This window comes from Thalassophryne amazonica, chromosome 12 (assembly GCF_902500255.1).
Source record: "Thalassophryne amazonica chromosome 12, fThaAma1.1, whole genome shotgun sequence".
In the NCBI taxonomy this organism is placed as follows: domain Eukaryota; kingdom Metazoa; phylum Chordata; class Actinopteri; order Batrachoidiformes; family Batrachoididae; genus Thalassophryne; species Thalassophryne amazonica.
Genome location: NC_047114.1, coordinates 9,824,566 through 9,851,050, shown reverse-complemented (window position 1 = coordinate 9,851,050; position 26,485 = coordinate 9,824,566). Strand labels below are relative to the sequence as shown.

At 41.2% G+C, this 26,485-nt stretch overlaps 1 protein-coding gene across 2 annotated transcripts; it reads left to right on the top strand.

Annotated features, from left to right (window-relative positions):
- slc39a6 (solute carrier family 39 member 6) lies at positions 1–26,485 on the top strand. Of its 2 annotated transcripts, none has more exons than XM_034183468.1 (12): positions 1–124; positions 2,779–2,972; positions 3,263–3,758; positions 11,269–11,425; positions 12,326–12,427; positions 12,546–12,715; positions 12,846–13,037; positions 13,633–13,717; positions 22,106–22,510; positions 22,870–22,950; positions 23,138–23,328; positions 25,927–26,485. In XM_034183468.1, the coding sequence occupies exons 2-12, from the start codon at positions 2,779–2,781 to the stop codon at positions 26,077–26,079; spliced, it is 2,226 nt and encodes a 741-aa protein (XP_034039359.1). In that variant the 5' UTR covers positions 1–124; the 3' UTR covers positions 26,080–26,485. The 2 variants fall into 2 exon arrangements, with proteins under 2 accessions (XP_034039359.1, XP_034039358.1); XM_034183467.1 differs by having other exon boundaries at positions 2,779–2,968; positions 3,259–3,758; positions 25,927–26,079.

The following is a 26,485-nucleotide window of genomic DNA, read 5'->3' as shown; positions in this document are numbered from 1 at the left end:
AGCATCCGGAGCATCTTCGACGACACATGAATGCAACCTTTTGAGGCATCATCTCCAGGTGTTAGAGGGGAGTTTATCTAAGGCACAGCGCTGGGAAACACAAACCGCAGCACCGACGTGACCTGTGAGTTATTTTTAATTCACCCTCGGTATATTTTTGGTGTGAATGTCGCGCGCCCCGCGCAGCGGCACCAGCGGCGTTTGTTTCCGGGTCTGCCGCCTTTGTGCACACGGCACCGTGCTGGTGCGGTGCGCAAACAACGTGTTTCTGTTTACGCTTTGAGCTCCAAACCCGAAAAATGTGCCAACACGACGACTTGCTAACGTTTCTGTCTTTGTTTCCCTGTGAGACGGAGGTCCGAGTCGAGGCCTTCAGCGGACAGAATCCGTCTGTTAGCAGCTAAGCTAGCAAGCTAGTAACAGCTAACACTCGACGACACGTTCAGATTTAAAATTTACTTTATTTTGTTTCCCTTATTTATGACAGTTTTGTCCAGTTATTTGATGATCAACACCTGAAGGCTTCGCTTTTAATCTAATTTCAATCACTAAATAAATACATTTCTCAGAAACGAACTTTTTTAAAAAAGTTATTACATTATGGAAATTTTAAACTCATGGAAACTATACAAACTAAATATCATGGATAGATTTAGCAGTTAATAATTAATAATAAGAGATAACACCTCAGACCAACATAATTAAGCTAAAATCAGTTTGAATCAAATGAAACCTGGTTCACAATAAGATTGGGTTTGGTGGAATTTTATTTATAGTTTCATGGTTGTGTACACTTTGTATGGTTAAGTTGGGCTTCAGACCAGATGATCCTCAGTTCAAAATCCAGCCAGACCGGAAAATCATGAATCTTGTAGTGCAGCAGATAAGAGAATATTTGCAGAGGAATCCTTCAAATGGTGATGCAAGCACCAAATTTGGCAGAAATGCATTTTGACATTACTCTTTTGAAAAAGTCCACTTGAATTTTCAATAGGTGGCCGGGGGTCAATTGAAGAATTACACAAGGGCAGAAATAATAAAAAAAAAGCTCTAATCATGTTGAAAGGTATTTTATTTGTCTGATCATAAAGTTATGTGGTTTATAAAAAAAAAAAAAAAAAAAAAAGCAAAAATGCTTAGAAAGGTCAGATTCAGTTTATACAGGGGTCAAAATTTAAAGTTGCTCCAATTTTGGTAAAAAGTGGTGCAAATTATTGGTTGAGCTAATAGGATTGATAAATCGAATAGTTTTGACTGTGTTGAGTGTTTGGTTTCCAAAGGTTAAACAATGTTCGCATCCATTGGATTCTGTGACATATGTTACCCTGTAACATGATAACTAAGCATGACATAGTCATGTCTGTAGCGTAGTGGAGCCAAACTTCGCCCCTCTGCGCGCAAGGTCTCTCTCTCTCTCTCTCTCTCTCTCTCCCCCCCCCCCCCCCGTTTTGAGAACACAGTGCATTTCCACAGTGTCAACAAAACTAAACAAAAAGTAGGCAGGAGTGGACTGTGAGAGGCAGAAAAATACATACTACAATAATACTAATACATGCTACATACATGGCAGTAAGCAACTGAAAGCAAGACTAGGAACGCAAACACACGCAATCACACAACAGCCTGCACAGAGACTACGCCAAAGCTGCGCAATTTTCCAGTGTACTCCATACGGGGCTTATGACTTCAGAACATAAATCTTCCCACCTCAGCCCTCCCTCCTTCCTTGTCTGCAATGAACAGAGCCTTGTAGTGTCAGTTCTGTGTGTGGGAAATCCAGTCGTATATGAATTCTTATCCAAATACATTCTTAGTTAGAGGCATGCCATTTGTCGTGTTAAAAAAAATTAACAGCTGTACAGTGTATAGGGAAAGTATTCACAGCACTTTTACTTTTTCCACATTTTGTTATGTTACAGCTTTATTCCAGAATTGATTTTTTTGTTCCTCAAACATCTACACACAATTCCCCCAAAGTTTTTTTTTTTTTTTATATTTTTGGAAATTTATAAAAAATTATAACACAATGCTAAAATACACTCAGCCGTATGATCATGCACCTTTTATCAGTGACGACAGGACAGCGTGTGTACGTGCATACATGAGCTTTTGAAAAGACTGGAAGTTACCTTTGACTGTGTGTGATGCGTGTGCACGCTGATGTCCGCAAGATGTCTTGTAAATCACTCCAGAAGTGTTTTCATTGTAGAAGTGTTTATTTCTCGTTGGCTTGTACATAATATATGAGAAACATCAGCACAGTACTGTCTTTAAAAATTAAAAAAATGATAATTAAATTCAATAACCACGGTGACCCTGGCATGTAGTGTGTGATGACGGTGAGTGCCTTGTAAGGTCCTTGTGTGCACTGTGCATTTCTACGAAGTCCTAAGGCATTCATTGCGATTTCATACAAGGCACACAGAACGGACTCCCTGTGTAACGGGGGTGTAACTGGTCAAACAACAAACGTGCATTGAAAATTCAAAACATTTCAGTTGGTTTCTGCAACCAGGCAACATCAGTTACATTTTTTTTCCCTTTTTTTAAACACACTTCTAATCAGTCAAGCAAGAGTTGTTTGAAACCATATCAAAAATGTAAATTCACAATTTTAAATTTTGTTTAATACGTTCAGTGTAAAACAAATTAATTCACATTATTAATTAAAAATGTTATTATTTCTGTCTAGTTTATTTGAATTATTAATGATCATCAGCAGCTTGATGGTTGGGTGTCTGTCGCTGTTTTCATGGGTCCTGATTCCTCCCGGTGCAGATGATGGACAGCAGGAAGTGGCGAGCGGCGCTGGGTGTGTGGTTGCTGTCGGCGCTGTGTTTGAGTGGCTGCGACAGTGCAGGCGGCTCAGAGTGCTCAGAGCCAGATGGCACCACACGCTTCATGTCAGCTGATGTGGACACACAGAGAGCTGAGCAGAGCCGCAGGCGACACCTGGAGGCGATCTTCAATCGGTGAGCGTCTCACTGACAGATTAAATATCTACCAGATATAAAGCTATCAAACCTTTACTGGGTTTTCTGTCAGTGATGTCAACATGTAACTGCATCAAGAAATGGCTCGCATGAAATAGTCAATTTTAGCTGTAAATCAAAGTTGTATTTTAAGAAGAATATTGTATATTATGCCCACACTCATTGAATCAGATCCTCACATTTCATTTGTCAAATGTTTGACTGTAAAAGCGTTATTTATTTATTTATTTTTACTAGCCTTTGACTGACTTTAAATTCAAACCTGACAGGTACGGGGAAAACGGCACCATCTCTTTTATGGGTTTGAAGCGACTCCTGCAGAGCGTGGGTTTGGATCGCATCAGGACTGTTATGACGCAGCATCATGAACACCATAGCCATCATCCCAAACACCGCCACGGCCATGATGACGACACTGCTCACCAGCGTGCACACTCAGAGGTCAGAAAGCTCAGAAATACCTCCAGCGGGTCCTCGGAGAAGACTACAGAAAATCACGACAGCCGCCACCGTATGCACAAGAGGGCTGTCACACTTGATCAGGAACGTGAGACTTCCAACACCCCTTTGGAGGGGAAACCAGGAGAAGTTCACAAAGAAGACGAAGGAAGAAGTTTCAATTCTACAGGGGCAACCACCCCCCGGCTCTTTATCGAAAGCCCCACCCAACCACCTACAGTTGGCTTGGAGGATCATGACCCTGATGATGGCAATGAACTCATTAACCACAACCTACTCCACAACAAGAGCCTTGACAGCATTGAGGTAGGACACCAGCTGGAATATTTCCCGTGGAATAGTGACCTTGGAGCTAAATCTGGAACAGAACTGGGGTCCTTATTCTGTTTGCTCTCTGATGGTCTGAGGACTGTGGCTGTATTTAGACTGACGTTTATCTCTGTGTCAACAAATGCAATCACTTTTCAGACCTTTACTTTCTCTGTGGGTTCACATCTTTAAAACATTAATAATTTACATGAATTAGTTCAAGAGAAACTGATTCCAGATTATGTTGTCCATCTTCTTGAAGTCCTGAAACACCATCTACAATGAAATATACATCAGTGTCCCTTCAGGGAAATTTGTTTTGGGCTCAGTGGTGCTGCATACATCACAATAATATGTAGAATAATAAATGTAGAAAAAGGAAAAGAGAGAAAAACTGATTACACAGACCCTCCTAAAACTCTGCACGCATTCTTACATTGCAAGCTCCTGCATGGTCAGTTTCACCAGGTTAAAGGGGAAATTAACAGAATATTGAATATCAAAAACAGGATGTCGATAGAGGAGGGCAGAGAGGAGATTTTTAAAATGACTGAGTCTGTATTTTGGTAGTCTGGTCCAATTAATAAGAAATGCTTAATGCGTTTTTAAGACATTAATGTTATCCCTTCTCTATTTATTACTCTCAGCAAGATGTTGGTCATCATTGTGTCCCAAGGTTCTTGAAATTTAGCAATCTCTTCCCCTGGTGGACATTTACTACCAATGAAATCATCAGCCTTTATTTATTTATTTCTGTCTTTTAGCAGGATTATGCCAAAGCTACTACACGGATTTTGACTAAATTTTCACCACAGATAAATATTAGGCCATGGAGGTGATCCGGACTCTGGATCAAGATTTATTTCCATTTATTTCTCTGACTGTTGGCAGGATTACGTCAAAACTACTGCATGGATTTTGATGAAATTTTCACCACAGATAGATATAGATTCCTTTCATTCATGGTGTGTGAGGCACCACTTGACTCTTAACATTGTAAAAACTAGAGATGGTCTTCGAGCCCAAAGGGCTACTGTCCCATGATCTGGTCATCATTGGAGGCAGTGATGCTGTGTTTACACGTGGGCAGGACGCGTTACAAATGTCATATTTGCATTATTCTTGGCACATTCCTAACATTCTTAATGTGACTTAACGCATCTGAATAGGTTTCTTAATAGTGCGTGATATTCGTGATTTTCGTGGAGCATGCTTACGGATGTCAAAAAATCTTCCATGAATGTCACGCACCACCCTCATTTCGCCTCATGTTGTGGAGGTCGCAACTGAGTGTGTTGATCCGTCTTGATTAGTGGTGATCCTTAACTCATTGAGTGCCAGCCATTGTCAAAGTTCAGAACATCCCAGTGCCAGGATTTTTTCAGCATTTGAGTGTTTTTCAAGACCCATAGAAAATTGAGTTCTATATCCATGTCAACAACAAACATACCAAAAGAAACTTCAGACTTTCCTTTATCATCAGAAAAAAAAAAAAAACATTTGTTTGTACCTCTTTCCATTCTTTAGTAATTATCTGCAGAACATGGGTGGGTATCACTAAAAATGCTGATTTCTGACAAAAAAAAACAGAAAATTGGCTTTTTGTGACAAGCAACATTTCAAGCAGAAAATGTCTTTGATTATAATTGTTTTTGCTTCCGTGACATCTCAAACATTATGAAAAGTGATCCTGTTGTATAATGCACCAAAAGTCCGATGAGTCAGGGTCAGGCTCGCTGAAATCCGAACCGTCAGGGGAGGGACTCCGTCTGTCTCTTCTCTCGGCGGCGCGTCTTTTCACATATCCACACTCACACTGCTACCACCCACCGAATGGGTTCCCTTGTGATTACAACTCAAATTTTTTTACACAAGCTAGATCAGCTGATTACCCCGCCCCCTCATAAAAAATGTAATTGGCTCGATGATGCGTCTTTGGCGCGGAGCGTTACTATCGGAAAAGACGCGTTTAGGAGCCAATGGCATCGAGTGAGTTAATAGAGTGTGACAGCATTCTTCTGTGATGTGCGCACAATTAAACCCTGCTGCACCAGTTTCATTGCTGCAGTATGCTGAAGGACAGTGACGCCAAGTCGGCTAAAAGTTTTGTTCCAATGCTTATCAGTGCGCTCCTGCAGGTTTTCTACCTGCTACTGTGCCTAATGTTTGGGAAAACGCGCAAGAAGATAGCCGCGTGGAGCCACACATCTGGCTCTCTCCGTCTCCTCCTCTCTGCGCCACTCCATGGCACAGAGCCCAACTAAGCATGCAGTCACAAAGTTCTTCTGCTGTGGATTTTGAGGAGCAAACTGGAGTGATCTGAATTGTTCAGCAGCTGATGGATGAATATGGGTGTGTGTGTGTGTGTGGAGACAATTCCCCTCATTCACAACGTGACAGAACATAACGATGCGCTGTTACACGCAATAGTGCGCAATTCTTGGCCATGCATAATGGTTCCTGATAATTCGCCAGCAACACGTGCCATTAATCGTAACGCGTGGTGTGATCAGCAGTCAAGAATGTGTACTTCGTGGCATTCGTGACTTGTTGTCGTTATGTGTAAATGCAGCATGAGATAGAACAGGTAGAGTCTTTCAAATACCTTGGTGTCTGTGTGGACTGTCTTAACTGAAATGTGCATGTGGATTTGTTGTGCTGCAGATTGTCCCAGAGGTTTCATTTTTTAAGAAGACTCAGACTGGTGTGAGCTCAACAATAATGGCTTCTCTTTATAATGCTGTGCTGAAAAGCCTAATAATATGTGGCATGGTAGTCTGGTTTGGCTCTCTTACTGTCCAGAGCAAATCCAAAGTTGAGAAACTAGTTCAATATGGCATGAAAATTATTGGTAAGAGAGACTGTCCTTTAAAAAAACATTTTCAAAAAGGAGCCTTCTCACATGCTTTTCAGCAAATATGAGCTTTTGCCATTGGGGAAACAGTATCGGGCTGTCAGGTATAAGAGTACTGCTAAAAAAAAATGTATCTTTATTACAGATAACCCATAACTTTTAGTATTGATTCGGACGCAGCCACATCAGATTACGGCTTCTGATAAACCAGTTTCACTTTCACTTTTTGCTGCTGGTTAAATTCAAGCATCACAAACACATAAGAATGCACAAAAAAATTAATGAATAAAAAATTAAACACCAAACACTGTCATCATCTTTCAAAAGCAGTAAAACACAGGATTAGAAGTCACAGTTTATCTCGGTATTATATACACAAGCTAAAAAAGCTGCTGCTTTTTTCATACGTTTTGAACCCTGGGGCTTAAACAATTGAAATACATCCATTAATGCATTGATTGGCAGAGTAAAAGACATGTAGTAAATATAAATTCTTACCTGTTTCAGTGGGTTTCATCTGAAGAGATAAAGTGTCCTTTTTTAAATCCAAAACTGTCTAAACAGTGACGAAAAGTCCCTTTGTACACACAGCTGTGCCGTGAGAGCTCCTGTCCCCACTGGGGCTTGGCAATTAAAATTATCCCATCAGCCACAAAGAAATAAAATAAAATGATGTTAAAATTAGTCTGTTTTTTTTGTGTTGAGCGGACGGTAACAGTGTAATGTCCAAAGTGAACCTGAACTACCCTACCCACAATGCTCCTTGCGTCGTCCGGCCAATCATGTCTTGTGCTTAATGATGACGTCTTCAGCAAGTGACAGGCAGCCAGTCTGCTACAAATACACAACAGATGGACTAAAATGTTTGATTTTAGGGTTTACAAACGTTTTTGACCGTTAATCTTTGCTAAAAAAAAATGTTATCGGACTGAAAGTTATCAGAACTAAATTTATCGGAAGATAATTGGTCCGATGATGGTTTTAAAATTTATCTGAAAAGCTAATCCACTAGCAAAAACCATTAGCTTTGATAATTTTCTGTTATCGGATTAGCTGAACTGGGTTTACCACTGATATTAGAGCATGGAAGACTCCACTGAATTGTGGAGGTGATCCGGATCTGGTTTGGCAGACGTCAGAAATCTCGCATTGCTCTTGTTTGTGTGTTTATTTATTTGTCTGTTTGTTAACAGGACTACGTCAAAACTGCTGCACAGATTTAGATGAAATTTTCACCACATATGCGTAGATGATAGGCTGTGGAAGACTCCATTAAGTTTTTGAAGTGAATCAGGATCAAAATTCTGATTCTGGATTATTTCTTAAATTTTCACCATTTCGAGGATCATCTCAGATCTGCTTGATTGATCTTGACAAAATTTAAATTAAATGTGGCTATTGTAGTCAGGGCTGTACAGTGCGAGCATTTTGCTCGCATATTGCGTCTAAAATTTGATTGTGCGAGGAAAAAAAATAAAACGGGCGCACGTGTGCGAGAATGTATTTCAATCCTTTCATTCGCATTTTGCTCCTAAAATAAATACAGTGGTCCCTCGCTAACGCGGTTCACCTTTCGCGGCCTATCGAGCCGTCCTGCCGTCATTCAAACTTGGATAAGACGGCTGATTAGACTTAGACTTAGACAACTTTATTCATCCCACCAGGGGCAATTAATTTTTTTAATGATTAAAACGGTGGCCGTCTTGTTCAAAGCCGTCTAAAATGCGCAGTTTACCGGAGGAGCTGTGTGTGTGTGTGTGCGCGCGCGCGGAGTCAACTCGCTGCAGACTGCGAACGGAGGCACGAGACGTTGCATTCTGCTGAGAACCATCAGTGCATGTGACACAGCGAGCGCGGAGCAGGGAGAGAGGATTTTAACCCGAGTGAACATAAAAAAACAAAACAACAACAACAAAAAAACTACTTTTCTTTTCTTTTCTCTGCTCTTTCTTGTTAAAAGGGAGTTTTTAATTCCCACTGTTGCCAAGTGCTTGCTCACAGGGGGTCGTTTTGACCGTTGGGGTTTTTACGTAATTATTGTATGGCCTTGCCTTACAATATAAAGCGCCTTGGGGCAACTGTTTGTTGTGATTTGGCGCTATATAAATAAAATTGATTTGATTTGATTTCTCTACCTGTGTTTTTCTGACGGCACCGTCCTGTTCACACCATGTGCGCGTTGTATACTGAATTTATGAGATCATGAGATGAAATAAACGGTCAAATATCCTTAAAAATGAAAATATATGAATGAACTGAGGAAAAATTACGCAAACACTGGATAAAAAATAAAACCCTGCTGCAGTGATGTTCAGAGGCACAGATCACAAAAATCAGGTGAGAACTCTGAACTTCAACAGCTGCTGTTTTCCAAAGGTATTTATTTGTTCAGTCTTAAGCGATGAGGAGAAATAAATGACTTCATCACACTAAATGAACTGGAGTCAGAATAAAAATACAAGCTGCTGATTTTTGTTATTATAAGCTGCAGCTATATGTTTTATTCATTTCAAAGTGAGTTACCTCTTATTTTATTCTGATTTATTTATACAAAAAATATGGGGAGTCAGATCAGCCTGCATTGTTCTGTTCAGTTTATATATCAGTTTTCCTGCACATGTCCAGGTATTTTTTCCTCTTTATAAGAGTTTGGTGTTTGCATTTGCGCCACAAAGTTTTAAAACACAATAAAATGTTCACACTTTTCTTTAAAGCAGTTCTGTAATTTCAGAAATGCAACAGAAACAACCACAAATCAGAAAAAGTTGGGACTATAAGTAAAATGAAGATAAAAATGTTGCAGAGTTGTGTCTTGGTGGCTTCCCTCACTTGTCTCCTTCCAGCATGGACATTTAGTTTTTGAGAATTGCCTACCTGACACAGATTTACTATAAAGTACCACACTGTTTGTATTTCTGAATGATTGATGTAAATGAAGTCTAAGAAATAGTCACTGATTTGGAAATGTTCATGTTTTCATCCAGACGTTTTTCTGAAAATGCTGCAGACCTTAATTTAGGAAATTCTGTATGATCGACTAATCGCAAAAATAATCATTTACTAGTCGACTATCAAAATAGTCGTTTGTGGCAGCCCTATTTTCAAACCATCTCCCGAGATTTTCAAAAAAGGGGGTAGTTTTTCATCAGACCCCAGTAAAAAATAAAATTATAAAAAAATATCATGCAAAAAAGCCCATGATAGGGAGGCGATTGTCTGAAGGTTTTCCCTAGATGGGTATATTTTCAGCATGGGGAACAAGCATAGGTACCCCCTTGAATTGGGGAGTGGGGGGGCCGGGATTTTTCTACTCAGGTTTGAACTTTGAGAGTGTTTACACACGAGAGAAAAGTGAGAAAATGTTCATGCCTGATTGAGAAAAGTGTATAAAGTGTGTAGTGAGGGGTTTTACAGCTTTAAAACGTCTATAATAATTGTAAAAAATAATGCTGGCCACTTCGCGGATTTCGCCTATCGCGGGCTATTTTTAGAACGTAACTCCCACGATAAATGAGGGACCACTGTATATCCCATAGAGAAAACCATTCTCACATCTGTACAAATTGACAAGAGTGTGTGTGTGAGAGTGTGTGCTGTGGACCGTTGGTTGAATGTAGCTAAGCGTAGCAGGCGACCTGAGTATAAAAAGTGGGACGGGGATGTTATGTGTGTGTGAGGGTTTAAAATAATACAAGAAATACACAGCAAAAAGTAATGAAATGGACAAAAGCAATGATGTAAATAATGGTAGAAAAGGAAGTAAAAAAAAAACAATGAAATAAATACAACATTAGAATCATATAAAATGTGTGTGTAGAAAAGGTACTCTCTGTACAGTATGTGTCTTTGCATTAATAATAAAATTGTATCAAGAAATTTCACAGTGCTCCTAAATTTTTATCTGTGCTCCTAAATTTTTTCATTTAGGAGCACCTATGCTCCTAGTGAAAAAGCTAAGTGTACAGCCCTGGTAGTGTTGGATGTTGGAAGTGATCCTGATCAATATGCAGGTTCTACAGCAGAAAGATACGACATCACGATGTAAAACCAAAATCAGGAAGATACTATTTTATTTCAGGTTGTGAATTAAATATCAGCGTGCAACATCTTGATCAGTTGGACTATTCTGGATCAGTATGCAGTTACTGCATTGTGTTGTGGAATCTGGATCCAGATAAAGTGCAGGTCACGATGATGTGACCTGAATCGCATATCTTTTAGTTTGAGTCCTCGTCAACTATTGGCAGACGTCAGAAATCTCAGATTGCTCTTGTATATATTATTTTAGGATTGTGTGCTCTGTCATTGAGGATTTGTGGCCTGAATATTGAAGGTGGTTTGATCTAGAGCTCACTCATGTTGGTGCACTTTGCTTTTATCTTGTTCACTTTAAGTCAGTCTCACATATTACCAGAGATTGAAGCCATAATTAAAAAAGACAATCTTGAATTAAACTGCGACTGCGAAAAAAAACCCTTGTAATTAGAAAGTGATGATGTCCTTGGAATAAGTCCCAGAAAGCTACATTCAGCATGTGGATGTGTTACGAAGAGCTCAGCGACAGTTGTCCAGTTACTTTTGGTCCCACACGAAACAGTGTTGGATGTTAACTCTGCACACTTATTGTTTTCATTTCTTCTTTTTATTTGTCAGTGTATGAACGCCTCCAGCATTCTCTTCTCTCACGGGATGTCACAGGATGTGGGCGTGACCGTCGGTGATTTCAGCTACCTCTGCCCCGCCCTTCTTAACCAAATTGATGGCAAAGTGTGTATCCATCACAGACACGCCCCTGAGGACAGAGAAAAAGGTAAAGGCTGGTCGACCGAACGACTCTGGGTTCCTGGACTTCATGTTTGCTGTCAGTCTGTAAGTTGACCTCTTCTCCAGATCCCAAAGGAATGTTTCTGGCTAATTTGGATCACTTCCTGTTCATTTGATCTTTGACTGGAGCATCTCTTCACCACATCGTGCTACTTTTAGCTGTATTAGTTAGTTCTGAATAAAAACACGTTTTCCTCACGGGTCTTAATCTTTAGATACAAATGTGCAATAACAGCTTAAAATTCTTTTAAAAAATAAACATCATATTTGTAATGGGGGGGGGCAGTTGCTTCTTAAATTACAAACTGTATTGCAAATAAATAAAAACAATTAACTTGATTTCTTTGAGAGTAATGTGCACTGCATCACAACTACAGAGAAATAAAGATGTACAAGAGTGATGACTCTCTCAAGACTGCCACCATGTGGACAATGTAGATTAACACATGGCAGCACAGTGACTCAAATAGTTGCAGTTGTTATGCTATGTGCATGTAGCAAACATAAAACGACCACCCGCACGGGTGACGCAGGCGCGAATGGAGGACATGAGGATCAAAGTGCTGCTGCAGGACACACTCAGGATCTGCTGAAACAAATGTCACTGCAGACCTCCTTGGACTGAATCCTCCTCAGATGTTTCCAGTCTTTGTTTTGGAGTGTCTAAAAATTCGGGTCTATCAGACGTCTGATTAGACTCTGGACTTGACTGCTTGCTCCACATCTTCTCTCTCTCTCTCTCTCTCTCTCTCTCTCTCTCTCTCTCTCTCTCTCTCTCTCTCTCCAGAGACAATGTAAAACCAGTTGTTTGACCACTTTTGAGCTGTTTGTCTTATATGTAAAACAGAAATAATTTGAAAATTTATTTATGTATTTTTCCCCCTAGACCACAAACACCATAATCATGGACACAGTCACCATGGTAACCACAACAGCACTGACCATGGCCATCGTGACGGTGTAGAAAGTGGTAAAAACATCACAACAGGTACGTCTGTGAATGTGGCAGCCTGAGCCGTGTTTCTGCTGCTTAACATTTACTTAAAAAATAACAACAACAAAAAAAAAAAACTCGGCGTGTTTGATTTGTGTTTGTGGTGATGCAGCGTGGGTCGGCGGCTTTGTCTCCATCACGGTGATCAGCCTGCTCTCTCTGCTCGGCGTCGTCCTCATCCCGCTCATGAACAGAGTTTTCTTTAAGTTCCTCCTAAGCTTTCTGGTGGCGCTGGCGGTCGGGACGCTGAGTGGCGACGCCTTCCTGCACCTCATCCCCCATGTAAGTTGATAGTGCCACCTACTGTTTTCACACAGTTTGTGTTTTTGCACACTTGCATAGAGTTTCACTGTTTAACAACAGTTGATGTGAACTTCCTGCTTGTGTAAAAAATGTTGCACTTGTGTGTCAGAGTCAGGGTGGCCACCATCACCACCATGAAGATTTTGGCATAAACATGGAGGGTCATCACAGCCGTGACGAGCCGCAGGAAAACCTGGATGCTGTGTGGAAGGGTCTGACTGCTCTGGGCGGAGTCTACTTCATGTTTCTCATTGAACACTTTCTGACTCTGGGAAAAATGTACAAAGAAAAGAAACAGAAGGTTGGTGTGAAAGAGGTGGAAAAGTGTCACAAGTTCAGAAAAAACTGGACAAGATACAGTACCACAGGCCAGTCTGCAGGCTCGGGCCTGTCTACAGGCCCTCCAGGTGTATTACAGACGATGGGGCATTGGACGCACAATCAGGTTTCAGTAGTTGCTGCCGCAGTTGTCAGGGTACTTTACAAACCTTTCAGGGGCATCACGGACCATGTGATTAATTTCATAACTGACATAATAGTGTCAAATACAGATTTATCATCATAGTGAATTATAATAACTGTGTTGGTCTCGATGCAGGATTGTGACATTAAAGCAGCTGAGTGGATAGAAAGTAGCTGCACAATCACATGAAGGGAGTGGGCGGTCTCCTAGACTTTTTCTGTGACAGCTTGGCGAGTACTAATGTATCCAGAAGTGGTGTGTGTATATTTTGGTCTTTTGGCAGCAACCTTTTGAAAAAATTGCCTTTATAAAACTACTGCATCCATGATCTGTGCACTCAAAATAGCAGCTCTACATTCATGTTTGTGCACGTTTTTTAAATAGTTGTGTGGTTGGTACAGTCACATTAAAGGTTTATGTGTCATCTCCACAGATCCAGAAAAAGTGGGACCAGAATGACAAAGGGGAACTAGAGAAGCAGCCTGCTGTGGAGGAGAACAACCAGAAGCTTCCTGAAGGTGATGCAGCACGTCATTAATTGAACTCATCCTCTGCACAACCACAGTTTGTGATTTATTTATTTATTTTTTCATTGACAATCACATAGTCGCAGAGCTAACCACTGAAGGCTCTGCGCGTTTTCCTTTGAAACCTGATCAAAGTGAGTGATGGAAAGGGAAAAATAACCCACTAGCTGATACTACCTTGCTGTTTAATTGTGTGCCTCATTAGTTAGACCACAATACTTATTTCACTATCATGGTCAATCCACATCCCCTACCTAGTTCTTGCTGAAATTAATTTTAGAGTAACATTTACACTTAGTTTGACAAAGAGCTGTGGGTCATCTTCCTGTGAGTGTACAATCTTGCAGCTGCTCTTCAAAAAATACTTTTGCGAATTGAGTGACTTTGACTTTCCTCTTCTGGTCTGTGTTTGTATCACAGTCCATGCTTTTATTTTACTTTTTTCTTTGACAGACAGGGATGACGCTGCAGCACAGGGGGTCAGTCAGTGCACAAGATCTGCGTGAACATCATTACATCTGAATCAGAATATAAAAAGTGTCTGGATGCTCCTCCCCCTTTTTTCCCCATCAGTATGAGCTATTTGGGCTCATTGTGATAATCTGAACTGCCTGGTGTCATGTTCATGGCTCCGCTCCACAGATCAGAGTCCTTGTCAGAATTTAACATTTGAGTAAAGGGCCTTTCACACTGAATGCATTCAGGGCCTGAAACACATCGCGCATCACTCTAAAACCCATTATGTTCAATGAAGTAAAAGTAAGTCCCTTCGGCTGCTCCCTTGTTTGCACTCGGGGTCACCACAGCAAATCCAAGGTGGATCTGCATGTTGATTTGGCACAGGTTTTACGCCGGATGCCCTTCCTGACGCAACTCCACATTACATGGAGAAATGTGGCAGGGGTGGGATTTGAACCCAGAACCTTCCGAACTGAAACCAAGCGCATTAACCACTTGGCCACTTGACACAACAAAAACCGAGCAACCACGACCCTCCACTGGGAGCGCGCATTGACACTTGTCGTCAGGCTGCCGCTGTCACAGATCAGCCCAATTCAATTCTTGCTGTGACGTGGCTTTGCGCCTCCAATAGAAACGAGGCATCAGGCCAAAACATGGAAGACAACAGAATGCAGATATGTGTGTCAGAGGAACATCATCAATCATCATCATCAATTTTATTTATATAGCACCAAATCACAACAAACAGTTGCCCCAAGGCGCTTTATATTGTAAGGCAAGGCCATACAATAATTACGTAAAAACCCCAACGGTCAAAACGACCCCCTGTGAGCAAGCACTTGGCGACAGTGGGAAGGAAAAACTCCCTTTTAACAGGACGAAACCTCCAGCAGAACCAGGCTCAGGGAGGGGCAGTCTTCTGCTGGGACTGGTTGGGGCTGAGGGAGAGAACCAAGAAAAAGACATGCTGTGGAGCGGAGCAGAGATCAATCACTAATGATTAAAATGCAGAGTGGTGCATACAGAGCAAAAAGAGAAAGAAACAGTGCATCATGGGAACCCCCCAGCAGTCTAAGTCTATAGCAGCATAACTAAGGGATGGTTCAGGGTCACCTGATCCAGCCCTCACTATAAGCTTTAGCAAAAAGGAAAGTTTTAAGCCTAATCTTAAAAGTAGAGAGGGTGTCTGTCTCCCTGATCTGAATTGGGAGCTGGTTCCACAGGAGAGGAGCCTGAAAGCTGAAGGCTGTGCCTCCCATTCTACTCTTACAAACCCTAGGAACTACAAGTAAGCCTGCAGTCTGAGAGCGAAGCGCTCTATTGGGGTGATATGGTACTACGAGGTCCCTAAGATAAGATGGGACCTGATTATTCAAAACCTTATAAGTAAGAAGAAGAATTTTAAATTCTATTCTAGAATTAACAGGAAGCCAATGAAGAGAGGCCAATATGGGTGAGATATGCTCTCTCCTTCTAGTCCCCATTAGTACTCTAGCTGCAGCATTTTGAATTAACTGAAGGCTTTTCAGGGAACTTTTAGGACAACCTGATAATAATGAATTACAATAGTACAGCCTAGAGGAAATAAATGCATGAATTAGTTTTTCAGCATCACTCTGAGACAAGACCTTTCTAATTTTAATTCTAATATTGCGTAAATGCAAAAAAGCAGTCCTACATATTTGTTTAATATGCGCTTTGAATGACATATCCTGATCAAAAATGACTCCAAGATTTCTCACAGTATTACTAGAGGTCAGGGTAATGCCATCCAGAGTAAGGATCTGGTTAGACACCATGTTTCTAAGATTTGTGGGGCCAAGTACAATAACTTCAGTTTTATCTGAGTTTAAAAGCAGGAAATTAGAGGTCATCCATGTCTTTATGTCTGTAAGACAATCCTGCAGTTTAGCTAATTGGTGTGTGTCCTCTGGCTTCATGGATAGATAAAGCTGGGTATCATCTGCGTAACAATGAAAATTTAAGCAATGCCGTCTAATAATACTGCCTAAGGGAAGCATGTATAAAGTGAATAAAATTGGTCCTAGCACAGAACCTTGTGGAACTCCATAATTAACCTTAGTCTGTGAAGAAGATTCCTCATTTACATGAACAAATTGTAATCTATTAGATAAATATGATTCAAACCACCGCAGCGCAGTGCCTTTAATACCTATGGCATGCTCTAATCTCTGTAATAAAATTTTATGGTCAACAGTATCAAAAGCAGCACTGAGGTCTAACAGAACAAGCACAGAGATGAGTCCACTGTCTGAGGCCATAAGATCATTTGTAACCTTCACTAATGCTGTTTCTGTACTGTGATGAATTCTAAAACCTGACTGAAACTCTTCAAATAGACCATTCCTCTGCAGATGATCAGTTAGCTGTTTTACAACTACCCTTTCAGGCATTTTTGAGAGAAAAGGAAGGTTGGAGATTGGCCTATAATTAGCTAAGATAGCTGGGTCAAGTGATGGCTTTTTAAGTAATGGTTTAATTACTGCCACCTTAAAAGCCTGTGGTACATAGCCAACTAATAAAGATAGATTGATCATATTTAAGATCGAAGCATTAAATAATGGTAGGGCTTCCTTGAGCAGCCTGGTAGGAATGGGGTCTAATAGACATGTTGATGGTTTGGATGAAGTAACTAATGAAAATAACTCAGAACAATCTGAGAGAAAGAGTCTAACCAAATACCGGCATCACTGAAAGCAGCCAAAGATAACGATACATCTTTGGGATGGTTATGAGTAAATTTTTCTCTAATAGTTAAAATTTTATTCACAAAGAAAGTCATGAAGTCATTACTAGTTAAAGTTAAAGGAATACTCGGCTCAATAGAGCCCTGACTCTTTGTCAGCCTGGCTACAGTGCTGAAAAGAAACCTGGGGTTGTTCTTATTTTCTTCAATTAGTGATGAGTAGTAAGATGTCCTAGCTTTACGGAGGGCTTTTTTATAGAGCAACAGACTCTTTTTCCAGGCTAAGTGAAGATCTTCTAAATTAGTGAGACGCCATTTCCTCTCCAACTTACGGGTTATCTGCTTTAAGCTGCGAGTTTGTGAGTTATACCACGGAGTCAGGCATTTCTGATTTAAAGCTCTCTTTTTCAGAGGAGCTACAGCATCCAAAATTGTCTTCAATGAGGATGTAAAACTATTGATGAGATACTCTATCTGACTTACAGAGTTTAGGTAGCTACTCTGCACTGTGTTGGTATATGGCATTAGAGAACATAAAGAAGGAATCATATCCTTAAACCTATTTACAGCGCTTTCTGAAAGACTTCTAGTGTAATGAAACTTATTCCCCACTGCTGGGTAGTCCATCAGAGTAAATGTAAATGTTATTAAGAAATGATCAGACAGAAGGGAGTTTTCAGTGAATACTATTAAGTCTTCAATTTCCATACCATAAGTCAGAACAAGATCTAAGATATGATTAAAGTGGTGGGTGGACTCATTTACATTTTGAGCAAAGCAATTGAGTCTAATAATAGATTAAATGCAGTGTTGAGGCTGTCATTCTCAGCATCTGTGTGGATGTTAAAATTGCCCACTATAATTATCTTATCTGAGCTAAGCACTAAGTCAGACAAAAGGTCTGAAAATTCACAGAGAAACTCACAGTAACGACCAGGTGGACGATAGATAACGTTTTCAAATGAATTAAAGCTCTGTCTGGGTTTTTGATTAATTAATAAGCTGGAATGGAAGATTGCTGCTAACCCTCCGCCTCGGCCCGTGCTACGAGCATTCTGGCAGTTAGTGTGACTCGGGGGTGTTGACTCATTTAAACTAACATATTCATCCTGCTGTAACCAGGTTTCTGTAAGGCAGAATAAATCAATATGTTGATCAATTATTATATCATTTACTAACAGGGACTTAGAAGAGAGAGACCTAATGTTTAATAGACCACATTTAACTGTTTTAGTCTGTGGTGCAGTTTAAGGTGCTATATTATTTTTTCTTTTTGAGTTTTTATGCTTAAATAGATTTTTGCTGGTTATTGGTGGTCTGGGAGCAGGCACCGTCTCTACGGGGATGGGGTAATGAGGGGATGGCAGGGGGAGAGAAGCTGCAGAGAGGTGTGTAAGACTACTTCCTGGTCCCAACCCTGGATAGTCACGGTTTGGAGGATTTAAGAAAATTGGCCAGATTTCTAGAAATGAGAGCTGCTCCATCCAAAGTGGGATGGACGCTGTCTCTCCTAACAAGACCAGGTTTTCCCCAGAAGCTTTGCCAATTATCTATGAAGCCCACCTCATTTTTTGGACACCACTCAGACAGCCAGCAATTCAAGGTGAACATGCGGCTAAACATGTCACTCCTGGTCCGATTGGGGAGGGGCCCAGAGAAAACTACAGAGTCCGACATTGTTTTTGCAAAGTTACACACCGATTCAATGTTCATTTTAGTGACCTCCGATTGGCATAACCGGGTGTCATTACTGCCGACGTGAATTACAATCTTACCAAATTTACACTTAGCCTTAGCCAGCAGTTTCAAATTTCCTTCAATGTCGCCTGCTCTGGCCAACGGAAGACAATTGACTATGGTTGCTGGTGTCGCTAACTTCACATTTCTCAAAACAGAGTCGCCAATAACCAGAGTTTGATCCTCGGCGGGTGTGTCGCCGAGTGGGGAAAAACGGTTAGAAATGTGAACGGGTTGGCGGTGTACACAGGGCTTCTGTTTAGGGCTACGCTTCCTCCTCACAGTCACCCAGTCGGCCTGCTTTCCCGGCTGCTCGGGATCTGCCAGAGGGAAACTAACGGCGGCTAAGCTACCTTGGTCCGCACCGACTACAGGGGCCTGGCTAGCTGTAGAATTTTCCACGGTGCGGAGCCGAGTCTCCAATTCGCCCAGCCTGGCCTCCAAAGCTACGAATAAGCTACACTTATTACAAGTACCATTACTGCTAAAGGAGGCCGAGGAATAACAAAACATTTCACACCCAGAGCAGAAAAGTGCGGGAGAGACAGGAGAAGCCGCCATGCTAAACCGGCTAAGAGCTAGTAGCTGTGCTAAGCTAGCGGAGTCCTAAAAACACACAAAGTGAATAATGTGTAAATAATTTAGAGGTGATTCAGCAGAGGGAGTGCTTTAGTTAAGGCACGTGATGATTACACTGTGAAGCAAATCGTTATCTGGGTAACTAGATCAATCTAACTGCGCAGATTAAACAGCTAACAGATACAGCAAAACACTGCTGTGCTCCGGAACAGGAAGTGATACAATACCGCAGTGAGAGCCAACCACCAGTGAACATCAGAAGTACTAATTTATATACAGCACTTTTCTGGAGAAAATCCTTACAAATGTGTTTTAACCTCAAGATTAATTTGATTACTGTACATTTTGTTATGTGTCGGACGCGGGCGGAGAACCGACCAGCGTTTGAAGTCGGACCCAGCATAAAGGAAACAGAGCACTGTTCAAAGGATAACAGAATTTAATGACATAACAGTGAGTGCTAAATTACTAACAAATAAGTGCGCGGTCTGGCGAGGTGGAAGAACGGTGCGCTCCCAGCAGCACAAACGGTCCGGAGCCAGAACAGTTCGGACCCAAGGACCCCGCCGACACCCCCCAGGTGGCCGCGAGTCTGTGAAAGAAGAAACCATCATGTGAGTCCACCACTCCACACACAGAGAGACCACTCAAAGGTGTACATAAACAGCAAACACTTCCTGGCTTAATCACCAATCAGCTTCCCACCCTGCAGGCATGGAACACCCAGTTCAATTCTCCACTGCAGTGGAAGCTGATTAAACGACTAACATAACAGCTCAATATAATAAGGTGTGAGGGACACCACATTTACTGACTGTACTCATGTTAGTCACAAAACCTAAAGTACCTCAGGAAGTGTGCTGACGAGCGTTAGACCTCACCCCCTCCTCTTTCACAGACCATGGCATCAAACCTGGTACGGTCTCTGCGTCCATGATGATGAGATGGTTCTCCGAACGTCGATCTCACCCGTCTGGTCACAAGGTTGAGTCTCTGGCAAATACACACTGTGTACTCCAGACTTAAATGCAGCCATGCCCCAATCCATAAAGATGCACCACAGCTGTGAGTCCTGACGAGCTGCACATGATCAGCCTCAGGTGATCAGGGTGAGGTCCTAATAACTCAGCCACACAGCCACTCAGTCCTGAACGCATGCCACCTGGAAGGAAAAACAAAAGACAGAAAACAGAGGACAGAAACAAAAGCCAGCCAGGCACCCCAGCCACAACACATTTTGAAGTAAAAAAAGACAACTTTTATTACATTAGAAAACTTGTCATTAAAATAGTTTTAAGTAAAAGCAAACAAACAAAAACGTTCTTTAACAAATCTTTGATGTTCATCTGTAAATTAAAACCAATACTTAAGTGTTGTTATTTCAGATTAGATAATTTCTTGATTAACATGATAATGAACTTTGGACATTTATTTTTAGACAAATAAAATAGCATGAAAAGTAATGTGTACATTGTTAACTCTAGTAGATTCATTCATTCACATCTGCATTTCAACCAGGAAAAAAGACACTGTAAATAAATATAAATATTTATTATAAACACAACAGGAGATGATGGAACAGTGACTGCAGTGTGTCTGTTAATTAGGATTTCTCAGTGTGACATAAACCTCATGAGGAAATCATTTTTAATTTAGTCTTTTCAACATTTAATTACATCCTCATTGATTATGTGATTGCTTTTAATGTTGTAATCAGGACAGAGTAATTACTAAAATATGAATTGGACTATTCTTTTGGTTGGGAATACTTTGAAATTGTGCACAGTAGGGGCGGGGCTTCTACCTGTGCAAGTGTCTTTTTTGACTGAACATTCACTTCATGGACATGTTTAGAGATTCATTCATTTAATGTTAAAATATAAAAGGAAACAGTTTTTTTTTTCCAAATAATACAGTAGTTTCTCTTTAAAGTCTTTGTTTTATTTAGAAGTGTAGCAGCAGGTGTTGGTTTTCAGAGACGACAGGTGAACTGGACTCTTGAGGACACTCTTGGAGACACTTCCCTCTCATTTTGAAGAGCAGAGATGGTTTTGGTGTTCAGCTCCATCACTGGAAGTTCTGAAGTTAATCTGTATTTACAAGGTTCTCTGCAAAGCAAATGTGTTCCTGATGTGGGACAAGTGAAGAAATATGTTTCTTAAAATATAAAGAAACAAAGAAAGAAAACTGAAAAAAATTAAATTGAAAGAAATCTAAGGTATTTGAAGTTGCGACTTTTCTTGTAGTCACAGCAGTAACGATTTTAAAACTGTAGCTTTATTTGGTTAAAAAAAATAGATTGAACAGTTTAAAAGTATAAAACACTCACTCAGCTCAACTGAGTGATCTTGCTGCTGAAGGCTAAACTAATGTTAGCTGATCTTCAGCGGTGCACTACGTCATGGTTTATTTGTAGATTACTTGCACTTCAGATAAATTTGCAGAAGCTCTGTTGCTCAAAGTGGATGTGTGTATATATCCAAAAGTGAAGAATTTTGGATCGAGTGTGTCTGCTCGATCACACTGGGTGCTATGTGTTTCTCTGGCCTGAACACTGGCCGCTTCAGCTCGGACGTTTCACGCACTTGTGACAGGCTGAAAAAAGCTTCTCCCAGCAGGGTGATGTCCTCATTTCTTCTTCTGCTTTTTTCTCTTAATTTTGTGGTTATGACTGGCAGACTGAGTGATTCACTTTTCCAGTTACAAATCCATGATGGCAATTGCCCAGGCCATTGAAAAGCCCGACAGTGAGGTAGAAGTCTGCGCCCCCCTCTGCACGCTGTTGCCACATTCAATTTGCCCAACACATTCAACGCAAGCGAATGTGTGAAAATGGTCGCACAACGCATTCGATGTGAAAGGCCCATAACTTCCATCTGTTTATCCGTCTCCAGATGTGGAGACCAATGGTGCCGGCGCTTTTGGTGACCACTTGGAGGACCTGCACAGTAACAGTGAGGACGAGGAAGAGCAAGTGATGCTGACGCCACAGGTGGCCATCGTCACGCCGCAGGATTATGACCAGACGTCCGGCGCCGTTGCTGCCTATACTGCTGAGGACTGTGAAAACAAATGCCACTCCCACTTTCATGACACGGTGGGCCAGGCCGACCACATGCACCATCACCACCACGACTACCACCACATCCTGCACCACCATCACTCTCAGAACCACCATCCACACAGCCACTCCCACTCCTACTCCGAGCAACACTTCCAGAAGGCCGGGGTGGCTACACTCGCGTGGATGGTCATTATGGGGGATGGCCTGCACAACTTCAGTGATGGCCTTGCCATTGGTGAGTACGTAACACTGTTGCTTAGACACCCAGCATCATGTCATCACGGGTCTCAGTTTGTGCTGCCGTCCTGGCACCCTTTCACAATAAAACTAATTTCTGTGCAGCCATTGCTGCTGTAACATTAAAATGAAGCGCGTTCAGAAACATGTTAAATGTTGCTTAGCACGTTTCACTTCGTGGCTGCAGCAGAGATGCAGAAAGAGGTGCTGCTTTCAGTCGTCCAGTTTGAAAGTGTGTTTTATGAAGTGATGAGCCTGCAGTCTCAGACCAGCAGGCTGCCAGGCCTGTAGGATAGTGGGGAAAATCTGTACACAGAGCGCATGAAGTCGAGGCTAAAGTCTGCTGCCATTTTACAGGAGCTGCCTTCACTGAGAGTTTGTCCAGCGGCCTGAGTACATCTGTGGCTGTTTTCTGTCACGAGCTGCCTCATGAGTTGGGTAATAAAACCTTAATCTGAACTTCATCTGTTCCAATGAAAATAAGTGTTGATATTTATATTTTTGTGTACTACTTCAAATAGTTTTTTTAATTTTATTTTGTAAAAATAAGCTTTTCATCATTGTTGATCATTAACATTTAATGACGCGTTACTGGTGGGATAACTGAAAATAATCTGTTTCCCAGGTGACTTTGCGGTGCTCCTGAAGGCCGGCATGACGGTACGTCAGGCCATTCTCTATAACGTGCTGTCTGCCATGATGGCATACTTGGGGATGGTCACTGGGATCTTGATTGGGCACTATGCGGAGAACATCTCCATGTGGATATTTGCGCTGACGGCGGGCCTCTTCATGTACGTGGCCCTGGTGGACATGGTGAGTCTCTGAAAGCAGTTGTACTCACAGCAGTGACACAGGGTTTTATGGACCTTACTGACTGTAATGACAATGACGCCTTCATCTCCCCAGCCCATATTTGTGAAGGTCCACAGGACTAATGCCATCAAGCTTCACATGTGGTTTGATGTCTGAGTCTTCTGAAAATCTGTTCATAGAATTTTTCTGAAATTTGGTACAAACTGGACTGTCTGTTATTTTTAAATTAGAGGAGGTGATGGTGTAGTGGTTAATACTTCAGACCAGCCAGACCGGAAAATCACTAAGGGCATTTAGGCAAGGTCCTTACGGTGTGGAGTGAGCTCCATGCATGGCAGCACCCTGACATCGGTGTGTCTGTGTGAATGGGTGAATGCGAGGCAGAATTGTAAAGAACTTTCAGCTTCTGATGCAGATGGAAAAAACACTGTATAAATGCTTTTACCATTTAAGTTGGACTTTCTGATTGAATCTCTGTGGAGCCCCAGAAGGGTAAATAAATGAATGAAATTGTAATTTTTCACATGACTTGATTTATTGCAAAAAAAATCCGTGAAATAACTTTTTCTCTGATTTTACATAATAATTCTTTGGGAGGCTGCTGACAGGAAAGAAAAATGTATTTGTCCTTGCATTGCTCTGAGGGCCTTCTCAATTTATTACTGAAAAAACAGTTTAGTAACTTTTTTTTACTAATTTTGCATGAAGATTCCTTGTATCAATGTCCATTTACAAAAATTTTCATTGATCTTGAATCATTCTACATCTTACATACAATTTGTACATTTGTGATAAAGCCCCTCTATTAATCAGTTAATCAGAAACAATATTTACATTTTAACAGCATCTGCAGGAAGCTTTGCGTGTACATGAGCTTTGGATAAAAGCACAAGTTATGCAAATCAAGGAATATTTGTAGATCACCCTCTGTACGTTTGCTGGTATTAGTAAGTTCCTTCGGCTGCTCCTTTGTTTTGTACTCGGGGTCGCCACAGCAAATCCAAGGTGGATCTGCATGTTGAATTGGCACAAATTTTATGCCTGATGCCCTTCCTTACGCAACTCCACATTACATGGAGAAATGTGGTAGGGGTGGGATTCGAACCGGGAACCTTCTGCACTGAAACCAAGTGTATTAACCACTTGGCCACCACCCCGTGTACGTTTGCTGGTATTAATGAGACAAATTTTGCTCCATAGGAAGTTAGCTTTGAGTTAGCTGAAGTTAGCATGCACGTTAACGCCACAAAATGTGTTATCAGGTTACAAAAAGAGCATTTTTGGTTTTAGAAGTGTTTATTTCTCGCTATCTTTTACATAATATATGACAAAGAAGATATATTTACACACAAACGAAACAGAGTTTTGCAGCTAGCTACAAGCGTGTGACGTCATAACGTCCGCAAAATAAATTCAGAGGTGCTATTAGATTCCAAAAATGGTGTTTTTGAACTTTTCGGTTTTAGAAGTGTTTATTTCTTGCTAGCTTTGACATAATATATGACAGACATGCATATAAACACAAAGCAAAGCAGTTTTGAAGAGACCAGCCAGTGACATCACAGTGCAGCTCTACTCTGATTGGCCACTCAAAAACAAAACAGAACAGATTCAAACAGAATGTGACTTTTTAACCTCTTAAAATTTGTCAAGGTCTTTGAACTTGTCCAAGGTCTGTGTCCCAAGAATGTTCCCTGTGAATTTGAAGACTGTGGCAGTAATACAGAACTGGACTTATGCTGAACACAGACAGACGGACGGACAGATAGACACCAGGTTTTCACAATACCCGCTGGCCTTGTGTTGGTCTCGGGTACAAAGGGAAAAACAAATCATCTGCTGATTTTCTCAAAAACTATTCAGTGAATTTTTCTGAAGGTTTTCTGTCCCCCACATTCCTTGGGGGACAGTCTGACCATTGTGAGTTGGACTTTGAATTGCACCCTTGTGGGCCCCCCAGAAGAATAAGCAATTTCAGGCAGATGCGTACAAATGGCTTACTTTATGCCACACTCTCAGTAGTTGGTCAAAATGACTCTCTCTTTGTCCAAAGTACTTTTTTCATTTTTCTGAGTGGTCAAAGTGTCAAGGTCAAACTCTAACCTTAAAACTAACATTGTAGCGTTCAAACAATTTTTTAATGGCTGGTTTATTTATTTTAAAATGTTTACAAACCCTTATAAATTACCACATGGCGGATAGGCTAGTTCAACTTTGACCTCCAGTGGTGCCCGCTGTACACACACTTTCCATTCCCTGCCTCTGATCCGGAGCTGGGCTGTGCTGGCAGCAGCAGCATAAGTGAGGCTACCCAAATATTTCCTGCCACACCACCTCCTCCTCCTCAGGCACAAACATCCTACAGTAGTCCAAGAGCTTTATTTCACCTTATATCTTATCATTATATAAGATGCAGGTCTTGGTCTTTGTTCCTGATGGCAGGCCGCACACTCCACCACGGGTCATTGAAATTCATCTACAGCTTTGCTGTCCACTGACGAACTGGACCAGCATTAATCTTCTGCTGTAGCAGGGATCCAGGTCTTCTTCAGGGCCATCCTCAAATCATGTGACTGTCTGTTCTTCTCTTGCTTTCAGGTTCCAGAGATGTTGCACAACGACGCCAGCGATCACGGCTTCAGCCACTGTGGCTTCTTCTTGCTGCAGAACGCCGGCATCCTGCTGGGCTTCTGCATCATGCTACTTATTGCCATTTTTGAGCACAAGATACAGCTGGATCTGGGATACTGAAGGATCCGGAGTGCAGGTGTCCGTCACACAAATTCACTGTTTTTATTGGTTGTTCTGGACCGACTGTAACCAATCAGAGCGCTTTGGTTTAGATTTTCACAACAAAAGCTGAAGTAGAATTTATGACGTTTTGGTACTTTTTTTTTTAAGTTTGTCTTCCTTACTGCATTTTTTGTTTTATTTTATTTTTTGAAGCAACAACCACCTTCTCTCCTGTGACGGTTTAAATTTAATCAAATAAGGTCATACAGTCTGATTATATACGCCAGGAAGCTTCTCTTTTCACCACCATGTCTCCAAAACTAAAATCAACTTTCATAAAACATTAAATACATCTCTTATTGTCATAATCATATCGTGGGGTTCGCATTGAATCATATTTTAGTTTTTTGTTTTGTTTTGTTTT